Genomic DNA, 22,460 nt, shown 5'->3' on the forward strand with positions numbered 1-22,460 from the left:
CAAAATTATACTTTTATTTTGGTACCAAGATATAAGGACCTTGGAAAGGTACTAAGGCACTGAATACAATCTTACACCAATTCTTATAGTCAGAGGGTGGTCCCATCTAACCCTTTGCCCTTCCCCTAATAATGCATGCATAACAGATAATATTGATTGGTTATTTGGATTACAGCCCCCTAAACCTTTACCCTTGCTATGCTAAATAGCTAAATGTCGCATCACCTGTTTTTCACCCCAGGTCACGGGTATCTTGCAAAGTGTCCTAGTTTCATGTGCCAGCTATGTGGTTTTGGGTTTTTTTTTATAAGCAAGCTATTCTTGTTTCTAATATCCTGGCTAGTGGTTTTCTAACAGGTAAGGTGCTAGCTACGACTGTGCAGCCCTGTCCCCTTCGTACTTTTGAGAGAAGAATAAAAGCAGTTTTAATTCTTTGTCTAAGGCCGTGATGGCGAACCTATGGCACGCGTGCCACAGGTGGCACACGGAGCCATATTAGTGGGCACGCCAGCTTAGCTCCGGGGCGCATGCGCGCGCCGGACAGCTGATTTTCGGGCCTTCTGGACCCACCAGAAGTAGGGAAACAGGCTTCCCTAGAGCCTCTGGAGGGCCTGGGGGGTGGGGGTGGCCCGATTTTTTTTCTTACCTGGCTCCAGATCCTCTCTGTGTATCTGGGAACGGCTAAAACAGCCTTTCCCACTTCCTTGCAGGCCCTACGGAGGCTCAAAGGGCCCATTTCCCCACTCCCGGTGGGACAGTAAGTGACGTTTTTTCCTGTCCCCAGCCTCCAGAGACTCCTAGAGAGGCTCCTACAGACTCCTACCAGGCCATCATGTGCCAGGAGCGGGGAGGGGGAGGGGGTTGCGCACACATGCGTGTGGGCACATGCGCGCACGACCCTCCCCCGCCCCCCCCTCTCCTGGCACGCGATGGCAAAAAGGTTAGCCATCACTGGTCTAAGGCAACTCCCCCACGACCACCTCCTTCTGCAGAGAAAAATAAAAGAAGAGTTTTGTCTCAAGGCAGCCCCCCTCCCTCTCAACCCCCCTCCTTCTAAAGAAATAGACAGAAAAGAGCAAAGCTGCTTGTTTGTTTTAAGGCAATGAAATGAAGACAAGAGAAAAATATTTTTTTATCAGAATTCATATTCCTCACTCTCATGTCCATTACATCCACACCTGGATCCTATCTCCACATATGACCCTTCCTCTAATCCCCAGGGCCTCATCTGTACATACATTCCATCATCTGATCCTTCACAGACACATACTCTTTATTTATCAAGGGAAGACTTGGTTTCCAAGTTTGCTTGCAGACATTTCATTACCAGACTAGGTAACATCTTCAGTGCTAGGGCTGGGGAGTTAAGCAAACAACCAAGCTCAGAGAGCACCAGAACTCTACAACCCTGTAATTGGTGCACTTCCTATTTCAACACAGCTTGTGTTGTGGGGCTTATACTAGACTGAAGCTATATACAGTATATAACTATGTCACATTGCTGGATCACTATTTATTGGATAACTTCTGCTTCTAACTACTACCTAGGCATTTTGGTTTAGGTTTTTGAAAAAAGATATACTCCTCTGGAGAAATCAGTCAGTCCCTTTTTCTGGAAAAAACGATACCACAGAACATCAACCTGCCAAATACTTTGCAGAGTAATATGAACAGGAGAACAATGTAGAGTAGTGACATTACACAATCAGGAAAAAGCTGGAAATGTTTTACTGTTTGTGTGCTCAAACAAATTCCTATTACCTTGATCGATCTCTTCCCTAGTATAAGGCCATAGGATTGTTGCCTTAGTTAACTGCACATCTTATTTAAAGACTAAGTTTTTGAAACCATGCGTTCCATTCGACTTGTCAGCCTCATGACGTACGAGCCGCAATGGCCACCCAGCGTGGAAAGAATCGGACGGCGGGCGTTGGCCGGTTGAAAAGGAGCGAGAGGTACTTCGTGTGCCCTGGCAGGAAGTGGAGTGCGTGAGCACGGTGCATACGCACGAACGTTACGTGCTTGAAGGCGGACTAAGGCCTGTCCAGTTAATCCACCAGAAAATACAGTAGTGAATTAGCGTCCCCTCAGGGCAGTTGTGCGGGAGACACGCCGTTTTGTATTTTATTTCCCTCCCCCCGTCTGAGTCGCACTCCCTAAATCGTTTCGTTTTCGCTCCTTTAGTGGGCACGCGCCCTTTTCCTACCACTCTTCTCTCCCGCCGCCACAAGGAGTTGTCTGTGAGGAGGGGGAGGGGACGTTGTAGGGGAGAGTCGAGTAGCTTCCGCCGGGGGTGGGGCCTTGTCGCAGCTGAGGGAGAAATAAAGAGCGCGCGAAGGGAGAGACCGGCCGGTCAATTGAGCGGTCGGAGAGCGAGGCGGTGGTTACCGACTCCGTTCCTCTCTTCTTTCATTCCTAGCTTTACCTCGTTGCCACCACAATGGAACTCATTACTATCTTGGAGAAGACAGTCTCGCCAGGTAAAGGGGAAAGAGATGCTACAGGCTCTTAAAGATGTGTTGCTAATGGAGGAATAGTTGGGGTGAAAGCATCTCTTTTTGAGTTCAGGAGGAGTTTGGGGGCAGGGAAGGGCATCTAGGTATAGGGCATATGTGGCTCTAGGGAAGGCGTTTGTCGAAGCCGTTGTTCGAAAGGGAGGGAATGAATGATCAAGGGAGAAGGTGTGGAAAGGGGCGAAGGAGGAAGCAATGGTCCCTCCCCTTGAGGATTCGATGCCTTTGGAAGAGTCAGTCTCCGTCTCTGGCCTGGGGGATAAAGGAACCACTGAGTGCTTGGTTTGGGCCCCTTGCTTGGAGGGAAAGGAGGGGCAAGCGTGAATTTTACCATTTGTTGGGTGGGGAGATTGCGAATCCCCTACCTAGGCTGGCAAGGAAGTAGCCTTCGGCGTAAAACGGTCTTTTTTTAACGCTTACTGTATTGGTCGGGTCAGTTGATGAGCGTAATGGTGCACGTGTGTGGAAGAAAGCTTTGGGCACAAGTTAATGGATTCGCTGCATGATACGAGAAGACAGGTTCTTCTTGAGGTTGGGGATAAAGTCGCTTTGCGTGGCATACGAGATAAGGGTTGGAGATTGGGGCAAATCGTCTCGTCCGAGAGCTGCTTCCCAGATGTGCTGGTTTACATAGGGAACGGAAACTGACGGGAGAATAAGCGATGGCCTCGCGCCGTGCCAACCGTAAAACCAGTGCCTCCATGAGGGTAAATGCAGCGCACGCGTTCGGAATGTTAAGGCCCGGTATTTATGTAGATGGTTTTTCAGGTCCGGTGTACGCCAAAATCGGTGGGCTTGAGGTTGGCTGTGATAGGTAATTGGGGGATTTGACAATGGGGCTGGAGACATACACTCAACATTTGTCAACATACATCTCCCACCCCCCCAAAAAAAATCTTTAAAAACTAGATAATTCGTTGACTATTCGAGTGAGGTTACGGTTATACTGTACTTGTAAAGAAGTGTTTTTCTTCTTGACCCCCTCCCAACTTCTGTGTGGATCTGATTGATGGAAAAAGAAGTTTGGGTAGAAGCATGAGGCACGGGGGGGTGGGGACGACACACGCTCCAAGGGGGTTGAAAACCTTCATGTTCAGAATGGAGAGAATTGTTGGTGTACTTAAGCAGAAAGAGCGGTTGAATAGCTGGAAAGAGGCGAGAACATTCGGGGGGTTATTGTTGGGCTGAAACTGAGCTTTGGGATCCTCACTGATAACTCCTTGGTGTATTTTTCTCCCCCTCCCCCGGGTCTTCTGCAGACTGCACCGAGCTTGAAGCGGCTCAGAAGTTCCTGGAACAGGCAGCCATCGAGAACCTGGTAAGGGAAAACACAACAATTAAGCTGAATTTGGGTGGGGTTTGTGACAGTGCGATATTTCCCGTGTGAAAAGACGCGTATCAGAGTGGGCCGAGCCGCCATAGAGGGGCTCCAGCCTAACGGAAGCATTTTTCTTTTCTCTCTCTTTAGCAGGGGGTGGGCGAGAATGAAGTAGCCAATGGTAAAGCTCTCGGGAGTCGCGCCATCCAATCGTGGGAGGGAAAACGAAGGGGAGGACGGCTTGGATCTACCGCGCTGCATGCATGGAGGGAAAGTGGAGGAGATGGATAGATTGGGCCTTCAGGGCCAGCCATGTGGGAAAGCCGTCATGTATCTAAAGGCAAACGGCAGGAGGTTGTTTGGAACGGGTGCGTTTAAGCTCATAACGAGACCTACTAGGTTTCAGCTTTTTCTGCCTCCTTCCCTAGTCTAAAGATTATCTTGTTCTGCCTGGGAACCGTCCCCCATTTTCTGTACTTTTTCTGCTCTTCCATTTCTCCGTCTCTTGTTTTTGTGGTGTTTTTCATAGATTTGAATAATTTATATCCAGGGGTTGCATATATGTGTGTGTCTGTCTGTCTTATACGAACATTTTTTAAAACCTGGTTTGAAAACACATTTGTTTCAGTCTCTGAAATACATTTTTTTTGTGAAATATTCCATTCATCCTTATACCGAGAAGGATTGATTTGGAGCAATACTAGTAGCTAAATAAAAGTTCTAAGCATTTCACACATCATCTTGCATAAGTACCAGAATAACATAAAAGTCTAGTACTTAACAGTGAATGAAGTCTAACCCAGTATTTATGAGGGAGCCATGTAGGTAACTCTTATATTTACTGAGTCAAGGTTAAGATACAGGTAGTCCTGGACTTATGACCACAATTGAGCCCAAAATTTCCATTCTTAAGACAGTTAAGTGAGTTCCCCCATTTTATGACCTTTCTTGCCACAGTTAAGTGAATCTCTGTTACATGAATCTGGCTTCCTCATTGACTTTGCTTGTCAGAAGGTTACAAAAGGAGATTACATGACCTTGGGACATTGCAACTGACATGCCAGTTGCCAAGGGTCTGAATTTTGATCATGTGACCATGGGGATGCTGCAACAGTAATAAGTGTGAAAAAAGGTCATAAGTCACTATTTTCAGTGCTGTTATAACTAAACTGTCACTAAATAAATGGTTGTAAGTCAAGGACTACCTGTATATTCATTGTAAGGTCTTAAAAGGAAAATAGGAATACAAATTGACTGTAATTGCTTATGATGGTGACCCTTTGCTGTTGGTAATTGATTAGATAGTCAGTATATGTACACATGTGTAGAAAAATAGAATATAATAAAATGTGTGATAACCTGTTAAACCGTAGTGGTGCAGCGGGTTAGAATGCAGTACTGCAGGCTTCTAGCAGTTTGGCAGTTCGATTCATACTGGCTCAAGGTTGACTCAGCCTTCTATTCTTCCGAGGTCGGTAAAATGACCCAGATTGTTGAGGGCAATATGCTGACTCGCTTAGAGAGAGCTGTAAAGCACTGAAGCGGTGTATAAATCTTAAGTGCTATTGCTATTCAGGATGAACTTTTTGTATGGCATTTGTCAGAAGAGAGAATTGGTCAGTGGCTGGTCTTTAATCACATATTCTAGAGCAGTGGTATCAAACTGGTGGCCCACAGGCCAGATGCATCACGTGCAGGCCACGCCCACCCCGGCTCCACAGAGGCAAAAAATGTCACGATACGTCACATGACATCACGTGACATGATCGAGTTTGACATGTGTTCTAGAGATACGTTTTCAGACTATAGGATTGTCTGAGGCTTTACAGCAATCTTCAAGGAAATGTCAACGTTTATTTTGTTGCATTGGCAGAGTACATGAATTATCAGTAATAGATGTCTTAGTATCTTAGATTTCATACCGGTATGTGGGACATTTTTTTCCTTTTTTAATACTTAAATTGCAAGTTGACTATGTTTTTAAAGGGTGTGGTGCACTTTTTCTGCACTGCAATAAGTAAATCTGATACAGAAGAATAAAAAATGACAATTGTACATTTGTTGAACAGCTTATTTGTTTTGCTAATGCAGTAATCTTTAACATTAGAATTTATATACAGTATGATTGTTCCTACCCTAAAAAGCTGCTGTATTTTTCGGAGTATAAGATGCACCGGACTAGATTTTATATCTCTCTATATAAAACCGATAGGATAGGGGAGGCTTCTGTGGGGCAAGGCTGAGGGAGAGAAGGGGGTAGGATAGCGGAGGCTTCTGTGGGGCAAGCCTGAGGGAGAGAAGGGGAGAGGAGAGGCCGATCGTAACCACTCATTAATTTTCAAGCTGTAAGTGTCGCTTTATCAAGCCCGATCATAGTTTCGTAGTGAAGCACGGGTATCCAGCCAGTTATTTAATAAAATACCAGTATAGCAGATTAATTTTTACAACCATGTACACTTTTTACAACCATGTAATGTCAACAGCGGTATTAAGAACCATCATCACTGTCATTAACAAATGAGATACTTTAAGGTTCAAGTACTCTAATTTTCTGGAAACCCCAAGAACTCATCATCGCTGGTGTCAAGATTTTAGGAAGCTCAGTTGCTCACAATCACTTTCTTTGCTACCTTCATAAATGATAACTTCAGTTCCATCTAAGGCATTGCTAATGCCACATTTTTTGAAGGATCGTGTAACAATTTCATCCTTCACTGAGTTCCATGATGTTTTCACCCATTCACAAACTTGAGTGATAGTGGGCCTCCTCATTAGTCCAGTGGGTGTCAGATCATGATTACCAGCAGCCATCCATTTGTTCCACTCTTCTCGCATGTAGACTTTGAATGGCTTGTTGATGGAAATGTCAAGAGGTTGCAACTGGCTGGTAAGACCCCCAGGAATTACAGCGAGATGAGTCTTCACTTCTTTGAATCTTTTCTTTGTGGTTTTGCTAATATGTGCTCTAAACTGGTCGAGCACTAATAAAGCTGTTTTTTTCAGAAGCCCTCCAGGACGTTTGGACCACACTCTTTCAATTCATACTTCCATTCCATGTTCATCCGTCCATCCTTTCTCATGGACATGCACAACAACACCTCTTGGAATCACTTCTTTTGGGAAGGTTTTTCTTTTGAATATTAACATTGGTGGCAATTTGGTGCCATCTGCACAGCAGGACAACACAACCATGTGTTGTGAAAGAAAACCATGTTTTCTCATGTCCTGAGGTTTTCACGGTTATGGTTTTGGCACCTTTCACATCAACAGTCCTATTTGATGGCACATCAAAGGTTAGTGGGACTTCATCCATATTCCCAATCTGGCCAATTTCAAAATTATTTTTCTTCCTGGAGTCTCATAAAAGTATGAAAAGACAGAATCTTAGATTCATACTCTTTTGGCATTCTTTGCGCAATTCTAGTTTTGGTGTGCATAGCAAGGCCATATCGCCTCATAAATCTGAAGCACCACGATGGCGATCCAGTAAAATCCTGAATGCCTTTTTGTGTAGCAATGCGTTTGGCTTCATACATCACCATTTTTGTGGTGACTGCAAAGCCATTATTCCGGTGACCTGTGATCCAGTCTCTCATGCCCTCCTCTAACTGTGGCCACTTTGCAGGAAGCCCACGAAAGTTGTGCTTGCTTTTATCCTTTACCTTTTGTAGCTGATCCACCTGTTTCCTCCACTCATCATTTTTTCAGTGGGAGGTGGTCCAAAATGTTTCTCTGCTGCTCTGTTTCCATGCTCCTGAGCATATTTCATGACTTCCAGCTTGAAAGAGATTTTGTATGCTTGCCTTTTTGGCTTTGACATTTTTCTGCAGGAAATAACAATATTGTGTCCTTTATAACAATGCAGAGCACTGTAGCTGAAACCATGTTCATACATTCATACGCACACACTAACTCATTATGCCCTCACCCTAAACTACGGTAACAATAGCAAGCTGAGAATCTTAGGACATTGGTGGTTCGTTTCCTCACTAACCCTAACCTTAACCCTAAGCCTAACCCTTTACAAACAAGTGCTAACCCTAACCCATTATAAACAGGTGCTAACCTTAACCCCTAACCGCTCCTCAGGCGGTGGCAGGCATCCCACATCAGCGGCAGCGATGGGGCCGCTCTGCAGGCAGCTGCGCAGGTGGCAGCAGGCTTCCCAGGTCAGCGGCGGCGATGGGGGGGGGCGGTTGTGCAGACGGCAGGCTTCCCAGGTCAGCAGCGGTGATGGGGGGCGGCTCAGGTGGGCAGCGGCAGGTCAGGAGCAGGTTCTCCTCAATTTATAGCAAACGGTTCCCCACAACCGTTTGCTTTTTACCTTTCTGATTGGCGGTTGGATCCCAGAATACCACCAATCAGCTGCCTGTTGCTGCACGTTGTCGCCGTTGCTGCCATTGCCGCCACCGCACCAACTCCCCCTAGGTATGGCTGATGCAACATTCGGTGTATAAGACGCACCCAGATTTTCACCCACTTTTGGGGGGTAAAAAGGTGCGTCTTATACTCGGTATACGGTAAGTCACAATTTCTGGAATACTTTCATAAGATGATATTACAGTATTCATACTGCAGGATCCAATCTGGGTTGGTCACCGGAACCAGAGTTTTTGTCTTCCAAGCTTTTGGACTCATGCTGGAGCTCATCTTCAGGGAACTTCTCTCTACAAGAGTGTGCGCTTTGGGCTGTTCTGTGTGTGGTATTTAGAAGCCTAGAAACCACAGTTTATCGTAAGGCCACCAACAATCCACATATTCTGAATTTCAACAGCAACCATCCACTGTCACACAAAAAGAGTTGCATCAGAACACTATATGGCAGGGCGAGAACCCACTGTAGTACCCAGCAAGCCAAACAGCTGGAGAGCAGGTACCTACGCGAACAATTCAGGCAGAATGGGTACCCACAATCACTTGTCACCAGATGTCTGCACAACATGGTGGGGAGAGAAAGGAAGAAACAAGGTACAAGACCAACCACATGGCACACCCTGCCATACATCAAAAACATTCCGGAAGCTGTAGAATGCAGCTTCCGAGATCTGCAAGTGGGCATCGCGCACCGCCCAGAGGCTTCCATACAAGGACAAATTGTGCATTGTAAATATTGGAGGTGGGAGATGCTTCCAATGTAATCTACTGGATCCCCTGCATGGATTGCCCCTGTGACTATGTAGGACAGATGCGGAGGAAGCTAGCCACCAGATTGCAAGAAAACAAGTGAGCGGTCAGACAAGGAGACCCGAACTCATTGGTAGCCTCACACTGCAGTGAACAAGGACATAGGTTCAATTTTGCAGCTACTAAGATTGTTGGACGAGCAGGCACAAAAGCAGCCAGGGAAGTGATTGAAGCCTGGGAAACAGGGCCCTTATCAGTCAACAGGAGTGTTGATTTACCTCCATCTGATCAAGTACTTAGGAGGCAAGGGCTTGGCCAGCCATCAAGTCAGCCATCGACACCCAATCAACATCTAAAAAGCTGTATACAACGGGCACCATATAAATACCACACACAGAACAGCCCAAAGCACATACTCCGGTAGAGAGAAGTTCCCTGAGGTTGGGCTCCACACGAGTTGGAAAGCTCGGAAGACAAAACCTCTGGTCCTGGTGACTGACCCAGATTGGATCCTGCAACATCATCCTGGGACACGTATATTTACCTTTATTTGTGATTATTCATACTGTTCTATGGTTGGTAGGCAGGGTTCTTTTTACAGTTAGATTATTCTGTTTCAGAGAATCTTTATCACCAATACACTTCACTGTTTTGATAATGTGTTACCTGTCAAATTTGAAGTCCATTTTACTGTGTGAAATACATCTCTTGTTTGAAGATCTCGCATTTTCAATGGAACAGTGAGCTATTTCTTTGGCAGATATTAATTCCAGAATATGTGTTGACATGTTAAGGTGTAATTCTCACTTTTGTCCCTTGGTAGCAGAACAGTTTTGAAATAAATCTGAAAAAAAATGCTGTAACATTTCTCTGCATAACAGACTGCTAAATTAAGGTTTGGGGATCTTGATAAGTTGCTTACCCCTTGTGGCTTGTCACTTACCATCATAAGAAAGAGATAAACTTTATAGTTGCATTCCTTGTCCCTTAAATCCAGAGTTATGTACATGTTCAAAGATAATAAAATTTACAAAGTACATTATTACTGGACAGGAAAAAGTATCAGGTGCAGCAATTAGAAAATAAAATCTGCTATCTCTATGGCTGTAAAGCTTTGAAGTGCACCCCTCATTAACAAATACTTTTATATTTTTCTATACAAATTCTCTTTTCCCCATGCTTTTTATATTCATGCATTGGTCAGCTTGGGGAAAAAGAAGAGACAGAATAAGTAGTCCTGCAACTTGCATGATCTAAATGGTATCTTGCTTACTTGTCCAAGCTTTATTCTTGTGCCATGCTGACTATACAGGAGGATAGAAGGGCAAAATATAAGAAGAATATTCTGGACTTTATTAGGTAGTATGAAGAAAGTGATCTGAATGATATGAAGTTGATAGTATGATAAGATGTGTTGGGATCGGTGAAAGAATTGAGGGACTAGATTATATTGTTTGTGAATGAGCCCTGGGGAAAAGAGTTCTGTGCTGGGAAAAGCTGAAGAAATGGTTAAACATTCCCAGAAAGCAATATATTGAATCTGAGGAAACATCCAAGGGTAGTTTATGATACGGCAATGGAACGCCCAGTTTACAAAAAAGTAAACATTTTTATTAGGCCGTCAAGAGCTTGAAAAATCCTCACAACCATCTATTTGTTAAATATATCTGTCTTTCACACAGTAGTGTTTCAAATTTAATGAAAATTTTACATCTTGCTGTACTGTCTACTGCCATCAAAAGTTTTATTTATTTATTTTTAAATTTCTATACCGCCCTTCTCCCTGAGGACTCAGGGCGGTGTACAGCCAAAATTAAAAAACATGCAGTACAAATGTTAAAAACAATTAAAAGATATATAAATTTGGCCCAATTAAAACTCACTACCAATTAAAACATTTAAAAATTTCTTCTTAAGCCAGCCCGGCTTGCTTGAAAAAATGGGTTTTAAGGGCACGACGGAAGGCACTGAGGTCTTGGATTCTCCTTATCTCTGGGGGCAGCTGATTCCAGAGGGTAGGTGCCTCCACAGAGAAGGCCCTCCCCCTGGGGGTCACCAGCCTGCACTGTTTGGCTGATGGCACCCCGAGGAGGCCCTCTCTGTGGGAACGCACGGGTCGATGGGAGGTCGTCGGTAGCAGCAGGCGGTCTCAAAGATAGCTAGGCCCTATGCCATGGAGCGCTTTAAAGGTGATAACCAACACCTTGAAGCGCACCCGGAAGACCACCGGAAGCCAGTGCAGCTCACGCAGGAGCGGTGTTACATGGGAGCGCCATGCTGCTCCCGTCACTACCCGCGCTGCTGCGTTCTGGACCAGCTGGAGCCTCCGGGTGCTCCTCAAGGGGAGCCCCATGTAGAGAGTGTTGTAGTAGTCAAGGCGAGAGGTGACGAGGGCATGAGTGACTGTGCACAGGGAATCCCGATCAAGAAAGGGCCGCAACTGGCGAATCAGGCGAACCTGACAAAAGGTCCCCCTGGTTACAGCCGTCAGATGTTCCTCCAAGGACAGCTGCATATCCAGGAGGACTCCCAGATTGCGAGCCCTCTGTGGGGGCCAACGACTCGCCCCCAATAGTCAGTCTTGGAAGGGTTGAGCTTGAGCCTGTTCCTCCCCATCCAGATCCGCACAGCCTCCAGGCACTGGGACATCACTTCAAGGGCATCGTTGGGGTGGCCTGAGGTGGAGATGTACAGCTGGGTGTCATCAGCGTACTGGTGGTATCTCACCCCAAAGCCACGGATGATCTCGCCCAGCGGCTTCACATAAATGTTGAACAGAAGGGGCGAGAGGACCGATCCCTGCGGCACTCCACAAATGAGAGGCCTCGAGGTCGACCTCTGCCCCCCTGCCAACACAAACTGCGACCGGTCGGAGAGAAAGGAGGAGAACCACCGTAACACGGTGCCTCCCACCCCCAACTCTTCCAGCCGGTGCAGCATGATACCATGGTCGATGGTATCAAAAGCCGCTGAGAGGTCTAACAGGACCAGAACAGAGGAGCAACCCCTGTCCCGAGCCCTCCAGAGATCATCCACCAACGCGACCAATGCCGTTTCTGTGCTGTGCCCAGACCTGAAACCCGACTGGAACGGATCTAGATAGGATGTTTCCTCCAGGAACTGTGGAAACTGTCGCGTGACCACACTCTCAACAACCTTCGCCATGAAGCGAAGGTTGGAGACAGGACGATAGTTAGCCAATATTGCCGGATCAAGGAAGGCTTCTTGAGGAGAGGCCTCACCACCGCCTCTTTCAAGGCGGTGGGGAAGTAACCCTCACTCAACGAAGCGTTAATAACACCCTGGAGCCAGCCTCGTGTAACCTCCCGGGAAGCCAGTACCAACCAGGAGGGACACGGGTCCAGTAAACATGTGGCCGCACTAAGTCTCCCCAAAATCCTGTCCACATCATCGGGAGTCACAGCATCAAACTCCTCCCAGATAACATTCTCAAGACTATTCCTCGTCACCCTGCCCTGATCTACCCAGTCAGAGTCCAAATCCCCCCGGATCTGAGCGATTTTGTCATACAGGTATTGTCTGAAATCCTCCGCCCTGCCTTCCAAGGGATCCTCCCGCACTCCCGGATGGAGCAGGGAGCGGGTTACCCTGAACAGGGCGGCCGGACGATTCCCTGATGACGCAATAGAGGCGGAAAAGTAATTAAACTTTGCCGTCTTTATCACCAGTAGGTAGGCCTTAATATGCGACCTTACCAGTGTTCAATCAGATTCAGCGAGACTGGCCCTCCAACCGCTCTCCAGGCGTCTTTTCCGGCGCTTCATTTCCCTCAGCTCCTCTGTGAACCAAGGAGCCGCCCGGGATCGGCACCGGATCAGAGGCCGCAAAGGCACGACTCGGTCCAAGGCCCCACCAGCCGCCCGATCCCAGGTGGCTACCAGGTCCTTGGCCGAGTCATGTGCTAGATCCTCAGGAAATGGCCCAAGCTCCATCTGGAACCTATCAGGATCCATCAGGCATTAATGGATATGGCTTAAGCATCATAGTTTGTTCTTTTGTGACTGTTTAACCGTGTCGTTCTTTTTCACACTTTCTATTTCTTAATTGATTTTGATAAGTTGCTAAATTTTTTGAGTAAGTTTTATTAATGCATTACATTTTCTTTTTATACCATTACCCTTTCTGCAACCATTGGTGATGACCTTTACTTGATGGCCAGCATAGCTCAGGAAAGAGGGGCTTTAAATCTAATGCTTTTAGTACTGTAGCAAATTGTTTCAGGACCAGACCTGGGCATTTTACGGCTCCTTGGCTGTCCGTGTCCAGCCCATGTGAAGTCAATTGGAAATTAGAAATCAAATGTAAATAAGTGTACATCATGCATTGCATTGCTTTTATTATGAAGGTGACTTTTTTTCAATTTACATGTGTGTGTGTGCCTATGCACCTTCACAGCCCTATTGGTTTGGTCCTCTGTCAGAGTGCACACAGTGTGACTATTTTGAGACAACCCAGGAACAAAATACAGTAAACAGGTTTGTCTTTCAAATAGTGGTTTATCTACAAGGAATATATACAGACACATACTAGGCAAAGTCAGGCAATCAATCATCAACTACAGCACGGAAGCGCACACAGAGAGCGAGATACGCCCTCACAGGGCCTCTCTTATATTATACAGCCTCTTAAAGTGGTAGCAGTCAAATAACTCTGCTGACTCATTGCTACCATTGCATCATCGTTACAGCATTACAGTATTACAACATTACAGCAGCTGGTCAGCTATTAAATCATCATTACCCTGACACCCTCCACAGCAGTCCCAGTTTCTCATGTGCCCCCTTGAGAAAATTAATTGCCCACCCCTGGATGCATGTTGATATATTTGGTTAGATTTTTGAAGAGTCATCCTAGCTAAAAGTGGTGTAGTTTGGTCATTGCAATAACTGAAAGATCATTTGGTGATCATACTGAATTTCTTTATTAGGTCATTTTTGCACATATAGAACTTATTTCACATCATTTGTCAAAATAACTGCTGTAAGAACTACTAGTAACTTCTAGTCCCATGATGGTGAGCCTATGGCATGCTTGCCACAGGTGGCACACAGAGCCCTCTCTGTGAGCACGTGAGCTGTTGCTCAGCTCCACTCCGCATGTGGGTGCGCCTCCCGCCGGCCAGCTGATTTGCAGGAGACACGTGCATGTCCAGGGGGGTGGGGGTTGCGCATGCATGTGGGGGGGAGCGCAGGGGGGCGCACTTTCGGCACGAGACGACAAAAAGGTTAGCTATCACTGTTCCAATTCTTTGATTTCCCCACCATCTTTTATAGCAAAGCAAAGTTTTAAGTATCTTATTCCTTCTGTCCAGCAGTCAGATCAGTGTTACATATTCTATAGTCCTATTTTGCTGCTAGCCAAGAAAGTCTGTATTCAGGTTCTATATGGAATAGCAGAGTAAGGTAAAGGACTCCCTGCAGATTTTACTTGGCTAGCCGTAGCCGAATTTAGGGGGAGGTGCTCATCTCAGTTTCAAGACCATTGAGCCAGCGCTGTCTGAAGATATTTCCACGGTCATGTAGCCAGCGTGATGTCACAGAGAACTGTTACCTTCTCACTGAAGTACCTATTTATCTACTCATATTTCATGCTTTCAAACTGCTAGGTTGGCAGGAGCTGGGGCGAAGACAGGAGCTCACCCCGTTGCATGGTGCTCCAGTCTCAAACCTGGGCTGCCGGCTTTCTAGCTGACAAACCCGGCGTCTTAACTGCTGAACCACTGTGCTGTCCCATAGCAGAGTAGCCACCAAATATTTGAAACTTCATACAAAAACTTCATAAATGTGCTGCTGCTGGTCTGTGTTAATAAGCAACAACTGGATTTGAAGTCTAGAGCCAAGAGGCAGAAACATGCAGCTCAAATTAATTCCTGTATACTATATTAATGGGCTAATGTAATTTTTTGTCCCTCTTTAGTAAATTGGCTTTTTAATTTTTCTTTCTCTGTTCTTGTTGCGTTTGTATATACATTATCTGACTGGTCAGATAATGTAAATAAACTATACTACCAATACAGCAAGGCAACATATCCAAAACCAAAGTTTTTGATACCTTTTAATTTGATATAGCCAGTGGTGGGATTCTACCGGTTCGCACCGGTTCAGTAGAACCGGTTGTTAAGTAGTTAAGCAGTTCAGAGAACAGGTTGTTAGAAAAAATCTTTTGATTTTTTCCCACTTTACAGGGTTAATCTTGTAAGGAATTGTTTCCTAGCCTAATCTTTATTGCCCTGCTTACAGAAACTGCCTCTCCGTTAACCCTTATTACATTCTTGGCAGTATGCCTAGATTTACTGTAGCTTCCAGAGCTTCTTGGAGGGTTTTTTTTTTTTTTTGGCTTGACTTTCTTAAAGAGGAAGGGTTGTTTTAAGCTTTTTACACCGCTGTTGGGAGGAAATACTCCCCTGTTGGAGTTCTTCCAGCCAGGGTGCAATGATCAGCACTTTGAAGAAATAATTGAATAACAAAGCAGAAGCTTTTAATGACAAGGAACCAAGATTTCTGACATCCTGATATAGTCAGTTGGTGCCATCACTGACTATTGGGGGCGAGTCATTGGCCCCCACGGAGAGGGTTCGCAACTTGGGTGTCCTCCTGGACTCACGGCTGTCTTTAGAAGAGCACATGACGGCCGTGGCCAGGGGGACTTTTTATCAGGTCCGCCTGATTCGCCAGTTGCGTCCCTTTCTGGATCGGGACTCGTTAAATACGGTCACTCATGCTCTCGTTACTTCCCGCCTGGACTACTGCAATGCTCTCTACATGGGGCTCCCCTTGAGGAGCACCCGGAGGCTCCAGCTGGTCCAGAATGCGGCCGCGCGGGTGGTTATGGGAGCGACGTGGCGCTCCCATGTGACCCCCCTCCTGCGCGAGCTGCACTGGCTCCCGGTGGTCTTCCGGGTGCGCTTCAAAGTTTTGGTTACCACCTTTAGAGCGCTCCATGGCATCGGACTGGGGTATTTACGAGACCGCCTTCTGCTACCAATAGCCTCTCACCGACCAGTACGCTCCCATAGAGAGGGGCTCCTCAGGGTGCCGTCGGCCAAACAGTGTCGACTGGCGGCCCCCAAGGGGAGAGCCTTCTCTGTGGGGGCACCTACCATCTGGAACGAGCTCCCCCCAGAGATACGGAGGATCCCGGACCTGCGCACGTTTCGTCGTGCTCTCAAAACTTTTCTATTTCAGCAGGCTGGCCTGGCCTAACTCTCCTCTTTTAAATTTTTTAATTCATGATTTTATAAATTGGGTGTTTTAATCTGTGTTTCGGCCAAAATATTTAATAATTTTAAGGGATTTTTAATATTTGTATTATCTGTATTTTATCTTGGCTGTTCACCGCCCTGAGTCCTTCGGGAGTAGGGCGGTATAGAAATTTGATTAATAATAATAATAATAATAATAATAATAATAATAATAATAATAATAATAATAATAATAATAATAATAAAGATGAGTGACATTCAGCAAGGATTCTTGGCTAGCTGTAAACTCAAACGTGAGTTTACATACCCTTTCTGACTTTTGGTCTAAAACTGGTTTTTGGTGAAGTTTAATTCTGTGCTTGGTGATGTTTAATCCTGTGTTTAGTGATGAGATAATTTTCCCTATTCAGCTTTGTTTGGAAGGAAATCTCTGTTCCTGAAAAGAAGCAGCTTTGGAAATCTGACTAGTTCCTGTGTCTATTTGTTCTGGTAATTGGTTTAACAAGCAACAGCTACTCTGTTTGCTCCTTTGCTTCATTCCGGAGAGCTTAAATGACCTCTCTGCTAAAGGGTTTCACTTTATGAGCAAGAGTTGGCTGCTGATAGTTATCATTGCATTTTAACTATTTTAATTCCTCAAGGTGCTCTGGCACCCTCCCTGATTTGTAACTCCAGTTTGCAGGTATTTCTAATCTAAATGATTGGTATTTAGGGCAGCTTTTTGCAAGCAAAGAAGCTTTTTGTATTTTTGTACAGGTAATCCTTGATTTACAACAGTTACAGTGGCACTGGAAAAAGTGACTTATGACCATTTTTCACACTTACGACCATTGCAGCAAACTGTCATTAGGGCAAAGAAGCGATGTCACATGACCACCTGGCCACATCCACCCGGTCACATGAAGCACCGCAGTTGTGAAATGAGTGACACGGTTGTTAAGAATGCTGCAACGGGCATAAATGATGACTGGTTATAAGTGTGAGGACCGGTCAAAAGTGCGAGGACCGGTCAGAAATCACTTTTTTTAGCCCTCTGGGTAGTCCCTATGCACAGCCACGCCCACCTGGTCACATGACCAGCTAGCCATGCCCACCCAGTCACATGACAACCAAGCCATGCCCCCCAAATAAGCCACACCCACAGAACTGGTTGTTAAAAAAATGAATCTCACCACTGGATATAGCTAATTAAAATCTTTATATTTCACAATGTTTTCATATAGTGATGATCATTCGTTAACATGGAAGACAATTTGGCATTGCTGGAAAATTGGTCAAAAATGTGGAAACTGCAGTTCATACCAGGAGAGTGTTATGACCCAGGTGGGCAAGGCAAGGCAGGCCTCTAGAGAGTTCTTTATTTCTCTCAACAAATGTTCCAGCCAACAGCCCTCCAATGAGTGGTAAGGTTCCACTCCCACGCTACTCTGAAGGCAGCTACCCTCAGTCTCCCAAACACAACCCCAGTAGTACAAAGAAAGCCCACAGAGTAGGAGCACGTTCACAGGGCAAGGTCCAGGGTTCCAAGTCCAATCCACAAGGCGGAGTCCAGGCACAAAACAAGGGCAGTCCTCAGGACAAGAAACAGGTCCCAGGCAAGAAGCAGTTCCAAAGGCACAGAGAAGAAACTGCTAACTGCAGTCCACAAGAGAAGGGCTAGGTCCAAACAAAAGGCGAAGAGCAGTCTTCCAAGCGAGGTAAGGCAAACAGCAACAGGCATGGGTCAAAGCTGGGGGAGTGTAAGCCAAAGTAAACAATTGTTCCTGACAAAGACTTAACTCCCCACTGCTTCTCCTTAAGTTACTCCCCTCCAGGTGTTCCTTGTGAGGAGGGGTGGGGCAACCTCCTGAGTAGCCTTGCAGCCCTTCTCTGGGCTTGCCTATGCTCCACTCTTATTGCCCTTGGATCAGTGGAGTAGGCAGCTGTTCCACGTCAGAGGAGATTGGCTGTCTATCAGTACCACTGCCGGCCAGCAGCTGATCCTCCCTTGTGTCTGTGCAGGCAGGCAGCTCTCCGTCTGGTTGACCACCTCCCCCAATGCCTGAGTGGCCCAGGACAGCATCATCCTCAGCCCCTGGCATCTCCAAACCTCCCAAGGGAGACGTGCCTTCCCTGTCAGACGGTCCCAGTTCCAACTCCCCCCCCCCCCAACTAGGCTCTGATGGTGCCATGGCACAGATTGGAGGAACAGAATATGTACAGCCTGGAGGACAGAAGGGAAAGGGGGGACATGACTGAAACCTTTTAATATGTTAAGGATGTGAATAAGGTTTTAGAAGGCAGTCTTTGTGGTTGCTATCCATCCATCAGTTAAACAGTTGTCCCTACCTCCTAGAGTTCTGTGTTAGCTTTGAAGTTTGAATCTTTGAAAACAAGTACAGAATACCTTCCATTCAATTTAAAATGAGATGTAATTCTATACAAATGAAATATATGAAGAAGACAGAGTACTATAATAAGAGACCTGAAAGTAGTATATAAAGATAAGGAATTTAGTGTTACCTGGTGGTATGTGTGGATGAGGTATGTGTTTCCTGGATCAGAACTGAAAAATGTTTTTGAGCTAGATAATCATAGATGTATATTTCTGCATTGACTGAAAAGAGAAAGATAAGAGTTTTGGTTACTGACATTTCTTTTTTTACCAGCCTACTTTCCTTGTGGAACTGTCCAGAGTGCTGGCAAACCCAGGAAACAGCCAAGTTGCAAGAGTTGCAGCTGGTTTGCAGATCAAAAACTCTCTGACATCTAAAGATCCTGATGTAAAGACCCAACACCAACAGAGGTGGCTTGCAATTGATGCCAATGCTCGCAGAGAAGTCAAAAATTATGTATGTTAAAATTTAGCATTTCTAGTTCTACTTCCTAGTCCTGCTTATTTAGCAGTATGGATGTTTTTCAGTAGTAAATGTATCTACTGGATATCTTTATTTGAATACTGTTTCTTCAATTTACTTTTCTCTTCCTGTTTGTTCCCAAGCTGAGAAAAGTATCTCTTACAACCTCTAAAGGATGGCAGGTATGCCTTATTTTAGGAGTGATACGGTTCAATATTATGTTTTTGTTCAACCTCAAAAATCTTACAGGAAGACACAACAGTCCATTGCTTAGTGCTAACAGTATTGCAATTTTGTGATCTTGCCTACTGATAAGATGATCTTATCTTCACAGGTTTTGCAAACCTTGGGTACAGAAACCTACAGGCCCAGCTCAGCATCACAGTGTGTTGCTGGCATCGCCTGTGCAGAGATCCCCATGAATCAGTGGCCTGAACTTATTCCTCAGCTAGTAGCGAATGTTACAAATCAACACAGCACAGAGCATATGAAAGAATCGACATTGGAAGCCATTGGCTATATTTGTCAGGATATTGTAAGTGTTGCCTTCAACATACTGTTCAAATGATGCTGCTCTTTCCTCTTGTGCTTGTTCTCCTGCTGCTCTCCATGGCCTACTTTAAATCAAACACTCTACAATGGTCTCAATCCCCAATTTTGTTAATGGAGTCAGGGAGCAGTGCACAATTGTACTGTTTCTAAACATGTTCTAAATATTTCTCACAAGATTGTAGCTGATTACAAATTTATTGGAGGCTTGATCTGTCAAGCCAACTGGAGATCCTAGCATTTGTTCTCCTGGAGTATAACTATGCGTAAGTACTGTTGTTTGAGGGAACAAAGCAAATTAAGTCTTGCAGCTTCAGGCAGGAAGCATGTGCAGAGCAAGAAAAATAAGTCACCAGTTTTTTGCCCAGTTTTTCTATCATTGATTCTACTCTGACTGTGATAAATGCAAATTAATTTCATCAGGAATTGTGCATCTACCCTTGGAAGAGATTCAAAGATTCTGAAGTATACAGTACTTTAGTAGGTTCCATCTAGCCTGCCTGTCTTTGTGCTGGAGGCTGGAACAGAGGAGTAAATTCAAATTAGCCCTTGAATTCATCTTTCTGTGCCCAAATAACATGCAAATCTCCAGAAAGTAAAATACTCAGTGACTGACGAGGTGTGGTGATAAACCACCTCTATTCTACTTGGGAATGCTTGGGTTTCTCAATTTAGACAACATTCTAGGGTTCTCTTTTGACCTGGTTGTGCATTTCATGGGAATCCAGGCATAGTTTACAGTATTTTTTTTCAGGATCCAGAACAGCTTCAGGATAAATCCAATGAGATTTTGACTGCCATTATCCAGGGCATGAGGAAAGAAGAGCCAAGTAATAATGTGAAATTAGCGGCTACTAATGCACTCTTGAACTCTTTGGAATTTACCAAAGCAAACTTTGACAAAGAGGTAAGTGGTCACATTTGGGGTATGAGGAAAAAAATGGGTTGAAAAGGAAACCAATGGAATAATAATAAATCCGTTGTCTGTGATGAGAAGTCATGTACCACACTGAGTTCTGATGCACTCCCATTTTGGTTGAGACTTGGATTTGTATGTGTTTAGAACTTGCTTTGAAAAACTTGCTCCTTTTGTATTTATTCAAGTCAGAATAGTAAAAGCAGCATACAACTAACCATGTCTTAATTTTCAGTGACTCATCTCTGACTACATACAGGATTCTGATAGCATAGGTTATCTTCTTGTATGCCCCTGTTTGGAGATAAGTTTAATATATAGGGAATTAAACATTAGGGTATATAGTGTCAGCAATTTGCTTCCTAGGTAATATTTTTTCTTATACCAAATTTGTACTTTTGAGTCTTGGGATGTGATATTACCAGTAGATCATTTCCTGCCATGGAATATGTATAACCTATTCAATTGGCTTTGTAGCATTTTTCTGATCTATTTCAAGCTACAGCCAGTTGTATTGTCTTTATGAATAAAATCAATAATATTTGCACAAGTGTCCAATGACCAGTTCGTGATAGTGAATCAGTATGTGGTAGGGTGGATTTGATTTAAATCAAACTGATTTAAATCACGATTTAAATCACGATTTAAATCACTAGTCAGTAAGGCTTGATTTAAATCATAGTTTTCTACATAAAGACTAATTCTTGCTGGTATAACTAATATGCAAGTAGATGAAGATTTTTAGAATAACAACTTTTCATATTAGTTTTTTTATCCCCAGTTTAATAGGTTAATCATTCATATTTGGACAACTTTTCTGTTGTACTTAGGAAGGAGAAAAATAATCATTACCTTAATAATAACAATTTAAATAGATTTATTCAACTGAAACAATAACATTACAGCATATGTTATTTGCTTAAACAAACATCCATGTTTGTTAACTAATTTGGCTAAACAATATATATATATTTTAAGAAACTTACTGTCAGCCCAGCCTACACATGAAAAACTTAAATACTGTCCTCTGTAGCTCACTCGTCATCTTCATCTTCTTTGTTCATAATCTGGAAAAGAAAAACAAGCTTTCCTGCTTTATCGGGTCCCACACGATTTCTCAATTTAGAATGAATGAGTCCAAAGGAAGAGAATATTCTTTCAACGCCTGCAGAAGAAGCTACTGCTGTTAAAAGTGAAATCATTACTTGAACAGTCTCTAAATCCAAGTGCTTAAGTGACTTCCACCAGTTCACTGGTGTGACTTTCTTTAAAATATCTTCAGCAAACATATATTTCTTGAATGGTTCCCCCTTAGCTTTGAAGTTTATTATAGTTGGCATTACAGATGGATGATTGCTGGATACCCATGTCATAGCTAACTCCTCTTCCTCAGCACTTAAGTTTTGACCCTGATACTGGATATTGACAATATTTGCCAAAAAATGAGCTGGAGACAGTACTTGTCCCATTCGTTTTTTTAATGCTTGTAATTTAATTCTGTCCATGTGTAGTTCTGTTTTTAAGTGTTCACTCAGTTCCTTCCAAATTTCAACAGCATCAGCAATAAAACAGCTATTTTTCTGTATTTTGTTTAAAGCTTCAGAGATGGGTTTCAGGATGCTCAGCATATGTTCAACATTTCTCTTAAGCCCAATGTTGAGGATTTTGGCCGTGACAGTGCCATCTATTTTATCTCGATTTTCTTCACAAACTGTCATCAGAATAGGCCAGTTCTTGATATACTGCTCAAAACAGTCCACCACAGAGTTCCGTCTAACATCTTGTGGGAGCGTTAGCTTGGTTCCACCCATCCTTTTCAGAGCTGCTGCAGCAAAATGATTGTTACGGAAGTATTTAGCAATTTCAACAACATTAGTCTTTATTTCTGCAACACTTAAGTCTTTGGCTAAGAGGTGCAGCAAATGAGCACTGCAACCACATGTTATTAGCTTTGTATTCCCTTCCTGCTCTTCTAAATTTC

The 22,460-nt window shown here is 44.4% G+C and overlaps 1 protein-coding gene across 3 annotated transcripts in view; it reads left to right on the forward strand.

Moving 5' to 3' along the window:
- Positions 1 to 2,374: 2,374 nt before the first annotated feature.
- Positions 2,375 to 22,460, forward strand: part of KPNB1 (karyopherin subunit beta 1) — a 178,010-nt gene continuing 157,924 nt past the window's right edge. For all 3 annotated transcript variants that reach the window (XR_011600455.1, XM_070944451.1, XM_070944450.1), the window contains exons 1-5: positions 2,375 to 2,480; positions 3,773 to 3,831; positions 18,826 to 19,008; positions 19,349 to 19,549; positions 20,318 to 20,470. Coding sequence is in view for 2 of the 3 variants with exons in the window: in XM_070944451.1 (XP_070800552.1) it covers positions 2,441 to 2,480; positions 3,773 to 3,831; positions 18,826 to 19,008; positions 19,349 to 19,549; positions 20,318 to 20,470 (636 nt within the window). In the remaining variant the exon portion in view is untranslated. The remainder of the gene's footprint in view (positions 2,481 to 3,772; positions 3,832 to 18,825; positions 19,009 to 19,348; positions 19,550 to 20,317; positions 20,471 to 22,460) is intronic.

This window comes from Pituophis catenifer, unplaced genomic scaffold, assembly GCF_029215685.1.
Source record: "Pituophis catenifer annectens isolate HBS135680 unplaced genomic scaffold, rPitCat1.0.hap2 SCAF_5, whole genome shotgun sequence".
Lineage (NCBI taxonomy): Eukaryota > Metazoa > Chordata > Lepidosauria > Squamata > Colubridae > Pituophis > Pituophis catenifer.